Below are 19,481 nucleotides of genomic sequence, written 5' to 3' on the forward strand. Positions count from 1 at the left end.
AGTGTACACAAATGACAGTATGAAATTATCATGATTAATTGCATTAAGTGCATACTGCAGTTGTGCTGCAATTCTATCACAGTTATATGTTTGCATTGTCCCAGTCATAGAAGAAAAAAACTTACTATATTGGCAAAAGAAAGCAATGCTGAAATGTGGCTGGAGTGGCCACGATCCTTGCTAAACTGCCACCCGAAACCGTCAGCAAAAGTTGTTACAGGCGATCCTTAAGGGCCCGTTTCCACTAGCGCGCAGGATTTTTCTGCACGGTAGACCCCGCAGAATTCGCCTGCATGTGGAATGCAGGCGAATCACAGGCGATGTATTAGGGAAATCGCTTGCGGTTTCCCCATGCGTTTTTTGCAGCGAATTTGCATGTGAATTCGCATGGGTACCAATGTAAATCCACACAGGCAGTGACATGGTTACATTCGCATATACCCTTACCTATGCGAAATCGCGGCAAAAAACTCCGCATGCGATTTCGCCAGCGGTGAATCCAGGTGATTCCGCACCGCAATAGTGGAAACGAGCCCTAAAGAGAGACTGAGGCCACTATAAAAATCAGTTTTTACCTTTTATTTCTTTTAAGGATCATTGCCAGACATAAACCGCCGCATCCCTGCGGCAAAACAAGGGTTATATCACCCCCAAATTCCCGGGGCAATGTTGGGGGAGCGCTTCCTGATTGAGCCAGAACTTTCCGCTGTAGCTCTGCCTCTAGTCTCATCAATCCACGCTGATCGCCGCCTCTCTCCGCCCCTCTGTCGTCTTTCACAGAGGGGCCGGGGAGAGGCGGAGATCCGCCTTGCATTGACGCGAATGGAGGCAGAGCTTCAGCGTTAAGCTCTGCCACCCTGGGGAACAAAATCCATGACCAGGAAAGTCGTGAATTTTGCACAGGGGATTTGGGGGGTATAAACCCCTCGTTTTGTCGCGGGGATGCAATAATCCTTAAATGAAATAAAAGGTAAAAAACTGATTTTTATAGTGGCTTCAGAGTCTCTAAGTGAATCTATAGCTTACATCAGACTTCTGAATGCTGACTTCTGCAGCAATCCTTAGAATATAATGTCTTTATAAAGGCCGCCATGCCCGATTGAACTATGCATGGGAACGTGATGTCCTGGGACATAGCTTCTGCCTAGATATCCACGCCACAAAAAGCTGTAACAAGTGTTTTGGAGGCGGTCCAGCTGGGCGGGCTGCAGGCGTTTGCATGCCAGCGTGTGGCTTGTTTACGTAGAGGAAACAGTACATAGAGTCTGCCAGATTAGCCTGTGTGTGTAAAGGACAAGGGGGCTCTGATTTCACATCTGCTCCCTCTGTCATTGCTCCATGGGCTGCCGGTGGTAATAGCTGCAGCTCCTGTAATCGCAGAACAGCTAATGGCTGAGAAATGTTTAGAGGAGCCTTTGCAGTGTTTCTTCAACAACCAGTGCAGAGCTGTGTGTGGTCTGCTAATAACCATGTGCAATGCATCACCTTCTGTTTGGCAGGGTTTCTATTGAGTGGGTGCCTGTTTTGTGTACTGCAGGAAGGCTCACTCACAGGCACAAATAAATCAGCTGATACATTAAACCAAGCGTTCTGATTGGTGGCTCTGAGAAGCTGCTCCATTTTTTTTCTCCAGTTTTCCTTTGTATGTTGATTTGTAGACTAGTCCCATTGGCTTAAAGTGGATCCGAGATGAACTTTTACTCATTGCATAATTGTGTTCCTTTCCTATTGTTTATAGGGCATTCCTCAAGCCAAATACTTTTTTGTTTCTGTTTTAATACTCTAATTCCCTCTAAACTAAAGAAGCCGCGCCCACAGGTTTTCAGAGAGCCAAGGCACTTTTAGACAGTAGCAAGGGCTCATGGGAGATCTGTCTGGGCAGGAGGAGGGGAAGGTATTACTAGCCAGAGATTTCAGAGGCAGAGGGGAGGAGGAGGGGAGATTAGGTGTTTTTTTTTTTTTGTTTTTTTTTTGCTCAAGATGCAGATAAGCCTGCTTGTGTGTAATGTTTTACAAACAACATGGCTGCTGTCGTATCACAGGAAGAAATAATCATATTCTATTAAAGCTGTTTGCAGCTAGATTTGCTGTGTAAACTATCTAAACTTTAGATAAGATATATAGGCCAGTTACTTGTTATAGTTAGTTTTTTCATCTTGGATCCACCTACTTAAAGCAGACCTGAACTCAGAACTTCTTCTCTGCTCTATGCTGGGTACACACTGGGATTTTCTGGCAGATTTACTGTCAGATCGATTATGTCCAACATGTCTAATCTGATTTCGGACTGTTTTCCATTTACTTTTATCGGAAATCAGATTGGAAATGTTGGAAATAATCGATCTGACAGTAAATCTGCCAGAAAATCTCAGTGTGTACTTAGCATAAAAGATAAGCAACAGCATAATGACCTTTAAAGAAAAACCTTTCTTTTACAGCTGATACAAATCCTGCAATCAACCTGCAGTGTGTCTCCCTCCTGCTTTCATGGAAACCGATATAGGGTTAACATCCTGTGTTTACAAATGAGCTGCTCTGCCAAGGCAGCTGACACAGCTGAGAGATCAAATTACAGTTGTGATTAGTCACAGATGAGGGGGTTGTAATTCGATCTCCTCCCTCCCCTGTGTCACATGACTGCCATGGCAGATAAGTTCATTTGAAAGCACAGGATATTAACAATATGTCTGCTTCCGTGAATCAGGAAGTAGAAGCTGCAGATTTATTTTAGGATTTGTATCAGCTGTAACAAAGAAATGTTTTTTGTTTAAAGGTTATTATGCTGTTGTGTGTATCTTTTAGAGCAGAGAGGAAGTTCTGAGTTCAGGTCCAGTTTACAGTGTACTGGAGTTGAAGCTCGGGTCAAAAAAGGAAATGCCCAAGAAGAGGGAAGCCTCTTTATCGTGTAGAGACTTCCTGGGGGTCCTCCCGGCTCCTGCCTCTGCTCACCGGGACCCTCCAGAAGATTCTGGGCTGCACTTTTCTCCAAGCACGAGCTGCTGCTTTCCATCTTCTTAAGGGGCCCATACACCTAACGATTTTCCTGCCGATTTACTGCAGATTCGATCACTGTGATCGAATCTGCTGTGAAATCGTTGCGCAAACGATTGATTTCCGTCCGAAGTCAATCGTTCCCATTGAGCAATCCGTGCGGAAGATTTTGCTCGATCGCCTGCGGGTTGGGAGTGCGTAGATAGTGGCGTTCGAATGACCGACGCAATACAGCGACAATACATTAGCTGCTCTGGCAGGCGCGAGTCCCCGCTGTCACTTCTCTGCTGGATTCCGAGTTCCGGCTGGCTACTTCCTGTCCTGGCAGGAAGTTTAAACAGTAGAGCGCCCTCTACTGTTTAAAATTCCCCGGACAGAAAGAAGTGAAGCCAGCCGGTCCGGAACCCAGCGGAGAAGAAGACAGCGGGGACTCGCGCCTGCCAGGTAATGTATGCGGGCGGGGGGAGTGGCGGCAGCAGCACCACCACCACAGATTGTGATCGGTTTCATGTTGAAATCAATTCACAATCTGTTTGCAATAAAGGCAGCCATACAATCCCTCTCTGATCAGCTTTGATCAGAGAGGGATCTATCTGTTGGCCGATCTGATGGCAAATCGACCAGTGTATGGCCACCTTTACATTTTCGCCTTCTAAGCTGGAACTTCTGCTCTGCAGACGGAAGTGTGAGGAGATGGAATGCAGCATAGAATGCATAAGAATGAAGGCGGTGGCTATGTGAGTTATCCCCAACATATCTCGCCTCCTGCACACTGCAGGACATTCTTGCTTTTCACAAGAATGTAATCTCTTATCCCTACTCGCCACTTACGCCTACACAGAGCTGTGGCCCAGGAAGCTGCACAGCTGATACAGGAAATGGGGGCGTCACCTGCAGTAAAGATCGGGCCACACTAGATGCAGTTGCAGAATGCAATCCGCGATCCGGGCTCCGGTTTTCTAAAACCAGAACAGAAACTGATCTGTGCTGCCCTATTGCAGCATATGTTTGATATCCGTTTGCGCTTTAAAAAACTGATCCCCAGCTGTGGGTGGGGAGGGTTCCGCCATGTGGGAGAGGGTAGCAGCCAGAAGGGGGGCAGTGGGCACAATGCTGGGGAGGGGGCCGCCATGCTGGAGGGGGTAGCAGCCAGGAAGAGGGGCAGTGGGCACAATGGTGGGGAGGGGGCCGCCATGCGGGAGGGGGTAGCAGCCAGAAGGGGGGCAGTGGGCACAATGGTGGGGAGAGAGGTTGACCCCCCTCACCTGGGTGCCCCCTTCCACGCTCCCCCTCTAGCTAGTTTCTTTTAAAATCAATCAAGCGGGAAACTCGCTCACTTCCTTGTTCCACGTCTCACCGCGTCACTTCCTGCAATGTCGCCCTCTGAACTACAGAGGGAGGCATTGCAGGAAGTGACGCTGCTAGCGATGGAATGCAAGGAGGTAGGTGAGTTCGCCGCTCGCTGCTGGATTGATTTTCAAAGAAACTAGCTGGAGGGGGACCGGGGAAGGGGGGACCCAGGTGAGGGAGGGGGGTGCGACCCTCCTCCCCACGGCTGTGCCCACTGCACCGCTTCCTGGCTGCTACCCCCTCCAGCATGGCGGCCCCCTCCCCACCCACAGACTGAGCAGGGACACTGGAAACGTATCCGTTTCTGTGTCCAAAGCTGTCTGTGTAGAGGGAGATCGGCATTTGCATTGCTTTTCACTACCCCTCCGTGTATCCGGGGTCTGTGAAAAACTTGCAAATCCGACCTCTGCTGAGTTTATCAAACGGAATCCCCGGAACGCCCACGGATCTCTTTTTAAATTGTGTGAAGACGGCCGCTATTTTTAACATTGGTATCCGTGGCACCGGTTTTGGTCCGGGCCAAAAAACGGAGCCATGGATACACTTCGTATACAAGTGTGAGCCAACCCTAAGGCAGAATTCCGTTGTTTTGCTTGAAATGTAGAGCTAGCAAGACACAGAGCATTGAAAATATTGGAGTTCATCAATGGAAAGAAAGCAGTAATACTTGCAGAGAAGTTGCTTAGGATCCATGTGCCATTTGACAGCTGGACTCTTCGGTTGCACTAAGGATCTGCTGCACTTTAGTTCCAGTAATCCTTCCTTTGGTCTGTGTCTCCCTGCTGATTGTGTTTCTCTGTTTTGCATTGAAGAGTTCTCAACGACTTGCACCAGCTATTCCTCCCCAGAGAGAGTCACCGAGACAGACCACAGAAGAGCCGATCCCGGAGGAGCCAGAGATTAAGGTGCAAGTGAAGATAGAGAGGGAGGATGAGGAGGAGAGGATTCCTGTCCCTCCACCAAAGGTCACACAAACCTTACAAGCCAGAGAAACAGTAAGGACAATCAGTGTATTACTTACATTAAAGCACGAGGGTCAGCCATAATATCTCAGGAAAAAAAAAAACGTACCGGTAGATAAATACTTAAAATCTGTATTGTACTGTCCATGTTTTGATTTCAGTGAATTTTATTAAATACTAAATAAAGAGAAAACCATTGCAGACATTTTCTATCTTTACTGTCTCTGAAGCCAATCCTGATGTAATTTCCTCACTTAATCTTTTGTTCTCTGCCTAAAATGGTGAACGCATTGCCTGCCCTCATCCCCACTGAGCTCTGTACTAGGAACTGCACTGTCAGTTTGCTTTTTAAACACACGAGCACAGCATACATCAGTTTTCAGGAGATTCTGCAGAGGGGCAAGGTGATGTGACTTCTATTTCCCTTCTGAACCTTGTGTCACACAATCTCCCTTAGCTGCCCGCAGCCTATCAGTGAGGAGCAGGAATGTGGGAGGGGACGAAGTGGAGATAACAATGCTTTTTTGCTTTTTTTGCTTTAAAGCTTCCCTTGGCAATGTACAAGAAGAGACGTCAGGCTGACTGAGATAAGATTCATTACAGCAGACACATTTATGATTATATTGGAATGCTTGCAATGCAGGGTCAGGTTGTAGACTACTTACCGTACATACTGGCATATAAGCCGAGGTTCCCACCTTTCCCTTAGAAACCAGGAAAAAAATGATTGACTCATGTATAAAACCCTTCACAGTAGCCAGATATGCACCAAGTTCGAGTCATCCGCTCTTCCTATAAGCCAGTTCTGCTTCAAAGAAGATACAGCTGTGTCTCAAGATGCCACTAGATGGTGTCATAGGTATGAGAGATAGAGATTGCCACACAGGAAGAATCCCTGATCATTGCACCGCCTACACCTTGCTGGCATGCTCCGCTCCATAAACCGGGGGACACAGGTAGTCTTGAGCAGCGCACTCTACACACCTTGTAGCAGGGGATAGGGGGCAGGGACACAGCAGGGAGCCAGCTGGCAAGAGTAGGATCACTAGTGCACAATCCTTACACTCCTCTGCCAGTAGCAAAACCCACTCCACCATCTGTTCTGCTTCACTGACGCATATTAGCCGAGGGGGGAACTTTTTAGCACATTTTTTGTGCTGAAAAATTAGGCTTATATGCGAGTATAGGTAATAACACAGAGCATTGGGTAACTTTATTTTGATTCCATGGCTGTAAATCCCTCTTTAAGAATCTCAGTTTTGACACCACTACGGGGTATATGAAGCAGTCTTATCTTGGGGTAGCAGATGAGAAGCTGTATTTTAGATGAATGCATGGACAGTCTTTGGTTTAGATCTAAATGCTTGTTTGTTTGTCTTTCTCAGGCAAATGACACCTTGCTCCTGAGGACCCAGGAGCACGATATGTCAGCGATGGAGAGAACGCCAAAGCCAAGAGGCCGACGCCCACAGACAAAATTCTCCCCGGAAAGCACGCCAAAGTCAGAGACTCAGAACAAGCCTGCGCAACAGGAGGGCACATTCCCCTGCAAAAAATGTGGCAGGTAGGTGGCTTGTGTCTCTGACTTCTTTAGTGGCTCTATGGTGTACTGGTTACGAACTTGGACATAGGAGACCGGAGTTCAAATCCTGGCTGAAGCCAGTACCTATTCAGTAAGGAGTCATTGGGCAAGACTCCTTAACCTGTAGGGTGGCTTATGGAGCACATCCTTAGCACTTTGAGTCCGACAGGAGAAAAAACGTTATACAAATTATTATAACATTATTGTTATTGTGATATCTGTGTCAGGAAATGATCTGAATAAAACAGCATTTGTAACGATAACATAGTTTAAAGATAATTTGTAAATTTAAATGGACTCCCCAAAAATTCTAATTGTTTTGAATGGAATGTATAAAAAAATATATTTTGTATAAAATCTTTTAACATACTGTGTGCAGCTTTTTCTCACAGTTTGCAAAGCATGCCGAGCTTTCTAGTTAAAATGCCAGGTAGTGATGAGACGAAATTTTGCATTATCTTAAATACAACACGAAATTTGCAATTATGACACGAAAACTTAATTAGTAGAAAATTCCTACATTTGTGTTGTAATTTCGCTTTTATTGACATGACACAAATGCAAATGCAGGCAAACTGCAGCAGGCACTGGGATTGCTTTTTGAAATCTTAATGCATTCGTGAGGAAGATGCGTTCATTCCATAGTTTCCCTGGTGTCCATGCGAACAGCAAAAACGCATGCGCTTCGAAAATGCGATTGAAGCGCATGCAGTGTGGAAGGGCCCTTAGAGGATGATCTTTGTATCTTGTAGATTGATGTGGTACCTCTGTGCGTTAATAATCACGCTGATGAAATTGTAATCTGGTTTGTTTTTCTAGAGTGTTCACCAAAGTAAAAAGTCGCAGTGCGCACATGAAGAGCCACGCAGAACAGGAGAAGAAAGCGGCAGCCCTGCGGCAGAGCGAAGCAGCGGCAGCCTTGCGGCAGAGCGAAGCAGCGGCAGCAGCAGCGAGAGCGGCGCTACAAGCGAAGTCACGCCATATGGACAGCAGTGACAGCGGGAGCAGTAGTGGCAGCAGCAGCGGGAGCAGCATTGACACCAGCGACAGTTCAGATGGAGAGTTATAACTGGACCACCAACTGGCGCAGTGAGGCTGGACCCTCGCGCTGTCCCCACAACCCGTTCTTTTTTTTTTTTTTTTTTTCCTTTTTGTACAAAGTATCACATCGTCGGCAGTTTTCTGTAAGGATCAAATTACTGAAAATGTAAAGTGAACTTGAAACTTTTTATCTTAAATTAACTATTTATTGGGAAAACAATATATAGTTTACCAAGCGGTTTGGAGAGTAAAATAATTATTTTTTATTCTACACATGTGCCTGTAAAGACAACTTGCATAAAGAAAATTTCTGCAAAACTTTTTTTTTTTTTTTTTTTTCCTCCTCACCTTCCTTTCTTGTGAAAGGGGAATTTCTGCTGAGTAATAGAAGCATTTCCTTTGTGGACATGGTGTGATTTATTTTTATTTTTTTTTACTTCAGATATCACCTCATTATGTGAATTACATCAGTTTGTATTCTTGTCTTGTAATATTCACTGTATTACGATGAGGGAATTTTGCACAAGAACACAAGTATTGTGACGACGTAAAGGAGTTTTTCACGTGCTGCAAAAATATCCTGTTCTGGGGTCCTCCCCACACTCTGTATTATTGCATGGGTGTGTATCAGCACTGCCCCCTTTCTGCCCAGTTGGGAAGCAATTTTCATAGATTGTATGTGCTGGCATAATGTTGATAGTTATCTGGGAGTTGTTGCAATCCTGAATAAAACACAAATATGCTGCACACCTATATTTACTGTGCAACCGAACGCTCAGTACTGAAAAGGCCGGCAAAGGTCACTTTTGCTTTCATTCGAAGAAAACTGAAATCTGGTTTCCCATGTCTCTGTCTCTGGCCCATAGCTGACTGGTAGTTTAAATTTTGAGTTAAAAATGAAACATTTTCTAGAGATAGACAACTGAACTTTCCACATGATGTGGCCCTCATGACTCCCCCCATGCCTAGATCCAATGCTGCTCGTAGCTGGCGGCCACAGCAGATTTTGACCTATCCTACAACAGGATTACAGAAATACCCAAGCAGCTCGGGGTGACCTAAAACCACTAGGAAAGTATAGGGACTAAAATAGACCGAAAAGCACTCCTAGTGAAAAGCAATGCTTGGTGTAGAACAGAAGTTATTTGTGAATCAGCTTTAAAGTAAACTGCGGTTACCCACAATGCACCGCTACTGAATATGCAAATTATCTCTTTACGCCCTTAAAGGGAGGGTTCACAGAGAAATAAAAATACTAATCCACTTACCTGGGGTTTCCTCCAGCCTGTGGCAGGCAGGACGTGCCCTCGACGCTGCTCCGGAGGCTCTCGGTCTTCTCCCGTGGCTCACCCGACCTGGCCAGGTCGGGCTCTTGTGCGTTCCAACGTGCGTCTCACGCGGTCGCGCTGACGTTATCGGACGTCCTCCAGGCTGTACTGCGCAGGCGCAGTAGTTCTGCGCCTGCTCAGTACAGTCCGTAGGACGTCCGATGACGTCAGCGCGACCGCGTGAGATGCACGTTAGAGCACAAGGAGAAGCATGACCAGGAAGCCGGCCAGGTCGGGTGAGGCACCGGAGAAGACCGGAAGCGTCCGAAGCGGCGTCAAGGGCACGCCCTGCCTGCCACGGGCTGGAGGAAGCCCCAGATAAGTGGATTAGTATTTTATTTTTTAAACAACTCCGTGGATCTTCCCTTTAAGCCAGGCTTGCATTTAGAACCGCTGGTGTATAGAAAGCCTATGGGTAATAAATGTTACTGAGCCACACCAAACCCACATACGGACATAAGGACTGGATACTTTGCTGTGTCCAATAGTCATCCTCTTCACTCTTATGGTACCCATAAACTGTGCAATAATTTCAATCAAACTCAATTCAATTAAATACTTTTTCATTAGATTCAGTGTTTTTAAGTTGAGCCCCTCTCAATCGATGATTATCATTTGGAAATTGCTTGGTTAAAGCTGTTCTTTTTGCCAGTGAGTGAGCTGGAATGTGGCGAGGACAGCAGTAAATGATCGGTTGCCACACAAGGCAGTACAAACCCATTGGAATTTGGAAGTGGATCAAGTTTCTGCTGGAATTTGATCCCGTTGTGCATGGTTGTTATTCCTGGAGAAATCAGTTGTTCCCTCTAATCTACTAGTGTGTAGTCCTCTTTATACCGCAGTAATGGACACCAGGGAAACTGCAGGCTAGTTTCTATTGATTACCATCCATGAAATACCTTATAAGAAGATGTAAAGCATTACAATTAACTAGTCAATTTAAGCAGCCAAACAGACGCATCAAGGATTTAAAAAATCAGTTCAAAATGACACTGGTTTGAGTACACAGCATTAAAGAGACACTGTAGCGAACTCATTTTGCCCATTTTACCTTATAATATGCTTCAGTGCTCTCATGACAAGTAAACTGTTGCGTCCCCGCCGCAAAACCAGGGCTGCAGAGCCCCCAAATCCCCAGAGGGCAATCCAGCCGGCATTTCCTGGAAGGGGCAGGGGCTTTCTGCTTCAGCTCTGCCCCTCCTGATGTCAATCACGGCGCATCACCGCCTCTCCCCGCCCCTCTCACTCTTCCTTTACAGAGAGGGGCGGGGAGAGGCGGCGATCTGTGCGCCGATTGACGGCAAGAGAGGCAGAGCTACAGCTCATAGCTCTGCCTCTCAGAGCAGCAAAATCCTTGACCAAGTTGGTCGTGGATGTTTGCAGAGGGATTTGGGGGCTTTGAAGCCCTCGTTTTAGTGGCGGGGACGTGGTGGTTTACTTGTCATGAGAGCACTGAAGCGAAATTATAAGGTAAAATGGGCAAAATTAGTTAGTTTCAGTGTCTCTTTAAAAGTACTCTGAGCACTGCTCATGGGTCCTGTAAAGAGACTCCGACCAGTACTGAAAAGTACTTAAAGATGCATACCATTCTGTAGCTTTTGCTCTCCTCTTTCATTTGATGCCTGAATCGCTTTAACTTCCAGGTCACCCCTGTCTTCTCTGTTAGAGAAGTGCATCACTGAATGAAGCAGGAAGAGGAAGTGACATGCATGGCCATTGCAAGAGGCTCCTCCAGAGGGGTCATATCACAACTTTGTTGGAAGTCATCTGGCTTAAAGGCATACCCATGAGAGGTGCTCTGAGTGCCTTTAATAGCTGCTGTGGCCATGGCAACTACTGAAAGGTTATTGCATTGGCATTTGTGTGGTTAAAGCAAGCATGTTTTATTTCTCAGCCCTTCTCTGGACAAATGTAATTCACACTGTGGAAATGTTGCATTTTTTTGTGCTTTTGCAAAGTCAGAAACAGAAGAGTAAAAGTGCTTTGTTTCAGGCCCTGAGGTTGTGGAGTTGCTGTAGGTTCTTCAATTGGATCATTCTACTGTTAAGACTGCAGGACAGGTGGCACAGACTGAATTTGTCTGTGAAGATTGCAGCCTGTAGCACAGTCAGACTGTGGTATAGTAAGTAGCTGGTGTCTGAAATTTGGATTTTAACTTGAGATTGGCTAATCAAGGAACTTTGTAGATGGATAAAACGAAGTGCAGCTATGGAAAGCCCATACCGTCACAGGGACTTATTTTGCCCGGAGTACTTCCAGGATTTATGTTGAATGCTTCTACTGCAGATGTACGCACACAAATACTAACCAACTTACCTTTCTGCAACCCCTTGTTGGGCTGCAGGGAAATGTAGGAGAGTAAAATGTTGCCAGCGGGGTTTTTTTTTTTTTTTTTTAAACCTTCTGTGACTTAACTGGGTGACAAACAGCATACAGATAACTTATGGGGCACCAGATCCAACAAAATTTGTGCAGTAAACTATAAAAAGAATCTTCCAAACATAATAAAAACCCCAAACATACTGCTTTCTTAATTCAAAGGGTGATGACACCCATAATATGACATCAGGGTGGTCCTGTCTAGGAGAACTCCTGGAAAAGCATGTGCTTTGTTGGATCAGATGATAGATTTGCAAAGCTCTGATTTGCTGTGATCACATCCCGCTTTAGCACATGATCATCACTAGCAAATCAGTGACTTGCATATCTATCACCTGACCAAACTGATCACATGCTTCTCTATGAATTTTCCTAGACACGCCCATCACTAATCAGTAAAGTGTGTGGAGCAATCCAGTCCTTTCTTTTGCAAAGGAATGAGGTGCCTGGCTCCACCCACCATGTATGAGTTATCATGCGCAAATACCTTCTGTTTCAAGAAGGCTTCACAGTATTTTGCTGTATCCTGAGCGTCTTTTTCCATTTGACTTGATTTCTGGTTTTGTTTGCCACAGACAGACACAAGATGTCAGTTGCCTGATATAGCCAGCTTTGGTTGGATTGGTAAGAAGAAAAAAAAATCAGATTGTAGGAACAATTCTCAGCTGATGGTTGTAAACGGTCTCTACAGCTTATTTCCCCTCACACCCCCCTCCCAGGCATACAAGTCTTCACTTGGCCAAGTGTTTTTGTTTATGAACAAGTTGGCAGCCATGATGTCCTGAATTGATTGCGCCCGCAGGTTTAATCATGGCCAGCTTGCTGTTTACTTCATTGCCCAGACTTGCATAAAAGTCTCAATATATTGGCGTTTTTTTTTTCTACTTTACAAAAACTACTACAAATGGTAAATACAATGCAGATGTTATGTATATACACTATATGTAATATATCTACTTTATGTTTTGTAAAAAAGAGTTAATAATAATCTTTATACACTTATACATTGTGACGTTCATCATTTTGGGTCGAGTGAGTGAGCGAGCTGTATTTTATTCATGGATAATGAATGTTGCTAGCGTATGAAGTACCATGTACATGTGATACAGAATGTTCCACCAACATTCTCTGGCTTCTAGTTGTGCAGAAGCAATGGGTGTGCATACAAAATGGGAACAGAACAGTATTAGAATTCACTGTAAATGTATACCTGACTGCTGTGACATGTATATTGTGTTATATTATATGTTGTGTATATTATTATGTGCTGCACCTGCATCAAGCTAGCAAGGCCAGGCCCACAGCTGCATCAACTTTGATTGAGCATGAGCTCAGCAAGGCCAGGCCACTCCTACAGGCATATGTAACTAATCGGTGCAGGATACAGACAGCATATGGCTTATCCTGCTGCACAAGTTCCCGCCTGCGTTTATTACTATTCCCCCTCCAGGTCACTGTGGATAGTGGGGAATGTTGTAATTCAGCTTCCAGCAATAGCTGGAGGCCGAATTACAGAGTTTTAAAAGCTGCACTTGAGAACAACTGCTCTGCTCCTACAGATGGCAACCAGCACAACAAGGCCATGCCACACCTACAGCTAGCATGAGCTCAGCAAGGCCAAGCCACTCCTACAGCTAGCAAACAGCTCAGGCCACACCTGCAGCTAGCAAACCGCTCAGCAAGGCCAGGCCACTCCTACAGCTAGCAACCAGCTCAGCGAGACCATGCAACATCTACAGCTAGCAACCAGCTCAGTGAGGCCAAGCTACTCCTACAGGTAGCAACCAGCTCAGGCCACACCTGCATTTAGCAAACAGCTCAGCAAGGCCAGGCTACTCCTACAGCTAGCAACCAGCTCAGGCCGCACCTGCAGCTAGCAAATAGCTCAGCAAGGCCAAGCCACTCCTACAGCTAGCAACCAGCTCAGTGAGGCCATGCAAAACTTACAGCTAGCAACCAGCTCAGTAAGGCCAAGCCACTCCTACAGCTAGCAACCAGCTCAGTAAGGCCATGCAAAACCTACAGCTAGCAACCAGCTCAGTAAGGCCAAGCCACTCCTACAGCTAGCAACCAGCTCAGTGAGGCCATGCAAAACTTACAGCTAGCAACCAGCTCAGTAAGGCCAAGCCACTCCTACAGCTAGCAACCAGCTCAGTAAGGCCATGCAAAACCTACAGCTAGCAACCAGGTCAGTAAGGCCAAGCCACTCCTACAGCTAGCAACCAGCTCAGTAAGGCCATGCAAAACCTACAGCTAGCAACCAGCTCAGTAAGGCCAAGCCACTCCTACAGCTAGCAACCAGCTCAGTAAGGCCAAGCCACTCCTACAGCTAGCAACCAGCTCAGTAAGGCCAAGCCACTCCTACAGCTAGCAACTAGATCAGCGATACCAAGCCAGTCTAAACATTCATCTAGTAACCAGCTCAGTAGGCCAGGTCACACTTATAACTAGCACCAGCTTAGTGAGGCCAAGCCACTCCTGCAGCTAGCAACAAGCTTTGACCTTGAAAAGGTGTGGCTTGGCTCAAGCTGGCAACGTAAAGGAAACCTTAAGTGAGAGTGATATGGAGGCTGCCATGCTTATTTCCTTTTAAACAATGCAAATTGCTTGGCTCTCCTGCTGATCCTCTGCATACTTTTAGCCTTGAACACGCATGCAGATCAGACGTTTGACTGGATTTTCTGCATGCTTATCTTAGGTGTGTGATTCAGATGCTACTAATGCCAGAAAGATCAGCAGGGCTGCCAGGCAACTGGTACTGTTCATAAGGAAATGTATATGGCAGCCTCCATATACCCCTCACTTCAGGTTCTCTTTAAGAATCATCACTGTACTGTGGAGCAGAGGAAGATGGTGGCCTGGTCTGATGAATCACATGGAGGCCCCATCTGGGAAATTACACAATTTACAGGATTATAGACCGCACCAGTGAGTTGTCGCCCTCCTCTATTCTTTAACCTGTATAGGGGAGAGTATCTGTGTGGGGGGGAATAAATCATCTGTTATCAGGGCTTTCACACTAGGAGCTCATCCGTGTGTCTTTTTGACTTTCATGTCATCTTTCACGTTAGACAGCGTTCCAGAGCGTTATGTTGTAACGCATCAGGGAGCCTTGAAATGTCCAGCCGCAGCATTTTCCCATCAGGTGAATTAGGACTACCGCCGCTAATCCCCGTCGTACTGCAACTTCCCGACATCACCAATGCGTGCACGAAATTGGTACTGTGAAAGAGCCCTCAGCCAGCCACACCTTACATCTGTGATCCTGTGGAAATTTCCTGTCCATTGTGACACTCGAGACAGCAACAGATAGTGAAATTTGACCCATTATAGATTTTGACAGCAATAAATACACTTTGCCTTACTTGCTCAATCCACGTTTAGTTGCCCGTGTGAAACCAGCCCTAAACGCGGCAGTTATGGCTTTTGTCGTTCCGAAGTAATCAAGGGCCATCTATTCAAGTGAATGGGAGCACTTTTTCAACAACTTTTATGGCTTTTTGAGTCGTTCGTGTAAACGCCACACGAGATCTTGTCCTGGGTGTCATGTTCGGTGCTTCCGTGTCCCCCTAGAGGGCTTAAAACAGTACAATGGCAAATGCGTTTCTGAATTTAACATGGGCTACATGAGGTACTGCCAGAAGTCCATGTCTCCCCAAAAAGCTATTCCAAAAGTTGTCAGAGGTTTGGACACTGTGTGGAATATAGGGATGTTCAATGAGATGCAAATAATTTTGAGTTGATTCAGATTTATGCAAATTGTGTATGCAGCTTTAAAATAGACCAATCAAATTTTACCTCAGCAGGATTTGGTTGGTTCAATTTTAAGCTGCATACATTTGTATACAAAATTTGCATAATGCTGCATCAACTTGAAATTATTTGCATCGTATTGATCATCCCTATGTGGAAATGCATTTCACAGAGCTTGGTTGGGACTCTCAGAAGGTTCTAAAGTATCAGCTAATGGAGTGCAATATAGCTGAACTTTGTATGGCTTCTATAGAGAGTAATTATGACCAGAAAATTGAGGGTTTTTTTTATTCTGTGATTTACATTGGAATAGTTTGAAGTCTGTTCTGCATTTGAGTAACCATAGCAACATGATTTGCACAAATTTCCTGCCATGAACAATCGACTTGTCTCCTCCAACGCTCTCATGCTTTTCCCACACACTGCAGCGGTTCAGCCGGCCATCAGTCGCTGGGAGTGGGAGAACCTTTGTTTACCTTCCTTGGCAAGCAGTGGTTGTTACGTAGATACACAGCAAGTCGGAGCTTACAGCCTCTTCACTGACCTGTATTCAGTAAACTGCAGTCTGAATGCAATTTCTGTGGGAAGCAACTGTTTGCACATCTCTGCCATGCGTTATCTAACAAGCCTGCTTAAAGGGACACTGAGCAGTATGAGAAAAAGAATTGAACTTACCTTACTTCCTCCAGGTAACCCCGCCTCCCACGAGGTCCCCCAGCATCCTCATCATCCCTTCCGTGGTCCCGCTGGCGGCTCCGTTAATCCAGCGACTTTGCGACATCACTTTGGTCGCCACAAGTGTCTTGTGCATGCGCGGGTCAGTCTTTAGAGAACTGCGCAGGACGCTGACAGCGTGATGACGCGCCAGGTGCAGTGCGTGTAACTTCACCCACAGTTGCCGTATTACCGGAGCCGCCAGCAGGACCACGAAAGGGATGAAGAGGATGCCGGGGGACCTTGCGGGCTACGGAGGGGGGGGCGGATTGGAGGAAGCCCCAGGTAAGTTCAATTTTCCTTTTTTTTTTTCCTACTGCTCAGGGTCCCTTTAAGAATAATTGTGCTATTTGTTTCTTGGTGAATCTAATACTCCAGGGGAAACGCTGATTGCACAGTTAATCCTGCTACTCCTGTATGAGGGCTTGATATTTTGGACCCCTTTTTATGCAACATTCACAGTAGAGTGTTGCAGTGCGGCATAGTGCAATGCACCAACTATGCGACTTTCACATTGCGGCAGGTGCTTTGCGGTATAACTGTGTGCAGCATTTCATCGCACTACATGCAAAATACACGTTGAAAGTGAAGCATACTTTTCATTGACTGCTTCACTGTATGCAACACAACATGTGGATAACATGGCGCTGCATTCCTGATTAATTTTATTTCTGCTGCTACAGGGAATGTAGCGCCTAATGTGAATGTAGCCTCAAAGCTAACCTGAGCCAAAGCTTACGTTTTAAATAACCCGTTACCTTTAATAGAGGAAAGCCTCTGGATCTTATTGAGGCTCCCCTTGGTGGTTGAAAGCCCCCCGGTGCTGAGCGCAGACCCCCTCCACATCAGGACCGCGCAGCTCCCATCTCTGCATCATAATTACGTGAACCCGCATGCGCAGTAGCCCTCGGATGTGCGGATGGGCTCTGTCGGCTATTGTGCGGCCACGATCCAGGAAGTTATCCCCGCGCTTGGCTACAGGGGACAACAGAACACAGAGGGAAACCTCAATAGGATCCTGAACAGTCCAAGGATAGGTTCGCACACCAGCTTCTCCAAAGAGCCAAAAGGTAGTTATATTTCATCATAATGTGTCAACACAGAGTATGACAATTGTTTCAGGGCCACGGAGGGTCCCCTTCCTCAGATAAGTGCAGACAAACGATTGTCTGCACTTATCTGAGGAAGGGGACGCTCCGTGGCACCGAAACAATTGTCATACTCTGTGTTGACACATTATGGTGAAATAAAACTACCTTTTGGCTATTTGGAGAAGCTGGTGTGCAAACCTATCCTTGGACTGTTTGGAATTATGATAGATGTAGCTTTGCATCTATGTTCAGCACCCTCAATATACGGAACGGTGTGCCACTCCTAACCACATGACTGCATCAATAGGATCCTAGGGCTTCCCTCAGTTTAGGTATCTTATTTTGCACCCCAGCTTCGGCTCAGGTACACTTTTTAAGGTGGCCACCAGGCATGCTCAAATCCGAATTCGGGAGATACCCGGATACTTCTATCAGGATCACCCAGTAAAGCTGTGCGGAGGGGGGGTTCAATCTTACCTGTCTGACGTCTTCTTGCTCCGTCCCTCGGCGCCTCCCACGATGCGCTCCACGCGGTGGTCACGTGACTCTAAACACTTCCTCCTTTCTGGTTGAAGGAGGACGTGTTTGAAGTCGCGTGATGCGTGTGGACCGCATCGTGGGAGGCGCCAAGGGACGGAGCAAGAAGACGCCAGACAGGTAAGATTAACACCCCCCGCACAGCTTTACTGGGTGATATCCGGATAGAACTATCCGAGTATCTCCCGAATTCGGATTTGAGCATGCCTGGTGGCCACACACCATACAATTTTTGACATTTCTTTCCAATTCAAGAATTATAATATTTTTTTCTGTTTGACTAACTTTTGAAAATATGACCAATGTACTACACACGCGTGTTTTCATTTTCTCCCCAATTATGAAAAAAATTATTAAAAACGCAGAAAAAATTGTTTGGGTCTATACATTAAGAAATTGAAAATCTACCCTACATCATTTAATTTTCATTAAAAAAATTATCAGAAAAATCCACCACAACCGATCCAATTGTATACAAAAAAAAAAGGTAATTTGATCTGACTTCTCAAATTAAAAAAAAAGCAGCTTTCAATTTTTCTGAACAACCGATCATTTGAATCGGGTTGACATAAAATTGGAGCATTTTATTGTATTGTCTGTAGCCACATTTAGTCTGGTATTTGTGTGTTTTTTTTCCTCCATGACATGATCCACCCTGCCACTAACTACTGCTCTGAGATATTGCCAAATGCTTTGACGCCTATGAGTGAAAACTACTTTATAAATGTTGTTATATGTCTTTATACAGGATAAAGCTATATGGCTCTGGCCTGTGTATAGAGATGTCAAACCACAAGTTTAGCACCTTAACCATAAAGTCATCTTGTGGCCGAATATGTTCACCAGACTCCATTCCAGCCATTGACAGAGGTAGTTCCTCACAGGAAGGGGTGTTTACCAGAGGAAACACACAATGACACAGATGAGCTCAGCCTCCAGCAACATGCAAACCTCATAGACATGTCTGTCACCCAGTCAGTGAGATTGTGCCCCAGTTCCTGTCACTTAAAAAGAAAAAAAAAAAATTTCAACTAGACCGCAATAACAATAAGATGGATGTTGTAACATCTACCCACTGTATGAAAAAAAAAATGAGTGCTGAGGCCCAGTTCAGCACTGTCAGCAGCGTTCGAAACTAAAACAATGAAAGCCAGTGACAGTGATCCCACCTTAGTGATTGCGGTGCCTGCATTTTTAGAGCCTTTGTGCTTCAATACAACGTATATGATCGCTTTTTTTAAATGCTGTACAAATCGATTTTGCAACAATTTTCCTACCCAGAACCAGATTTACATCAGATCACAGGAGCCTATAGGCACAGATGTCCTGGCATCCTAGCGTTCACCCTCCATGAACCTTCAAACCCCCACCGAACTGCATTGCAAGTGTGCTGGCTGTCCCAGCTGTCACTTCCCCGTCTGTAATAGGTAGCTACAGGTGTCCCTTAGCATTGGGTAGCCCGAGGTACCTTCAGTATTAGGTAGCTAGTGATGCACCTGACTGAAGGGAGATCCGGGGGAGTAAGCCCTCATTTACACTCTGCTCAGGACTTCACTAGTGCCTCCCTTCCTCCGCAGATTGGAGTGAGTCGCCTTTCCATCTTCAGGCTCCTGTAGGCACTTGCCTTATGGTAAACAAAAAATTGATACAGTGGTGTGAAAAACTATTTGCCCCCTTCCTGATTTATTCTTCTTTTGCATGTTTGTCACACTTAAATGTTTCTGCTCATCAAAAACCATTAACTATTAGTCAA

The 19,481-nt window shown here is 45.7% G+C and overlaps 1 protein-coding gene across 4 annotated transcripts in view; it reads left to right on the top strand.

Moving 5' to 3' along the window:
• MIDEAS (mitotic deacetylase associated SANT domain protein) overlaps positions 1–9,298 on the top strand; it is a 153,192-nt gene extending 143,894 nt beyond the window's left edge. For 3 of the 4 annotated variants that reach the window (XM_068254283.1, XM_068254282.1, XM_068254284.1), the window contains exons 11-13: positions 5,154–5,336; positions 6,689–6,867; positions 7,705–9,298. In XM_068254283.1, the coding sequence (XP_068110384.1) occupies positions 5,154–5,336; positions 6,689–6,867; positions 7,705–7,954 (612 nt within the window). In that variant the 3' untranslated portion in view covers positions 7,955–9,298. Of the gene's footprint in view, positions 1–5,153; positions 5,337–6,688; positions 6,872–7,704 lie in introns of those variants that run through there. The other variant, XM_068254285.1, reaches the window with a different exon arrangement.
• The last annotated feature ends 10,183 nt before the right edge of the window (positions 9,299–19,481 follow it).

The sequence above is a fragment of the Hyperolius riggenbachi genome, chromosome 9 (genome assembly GCF_040937935.1).
Source record: "Hyperolius riggenbachi isolate aHypRig1 chromosome 9, aHypRig1.pri, whole genome shotgun sequence".
Classification (NCBI taxonomy): domain Eukaryota; kingdom Metazoa; phylum Chordata; class Amphibia; order Anura; family Hyperoliidae; genus Hyperolius; species Hyperolius riggenbachi.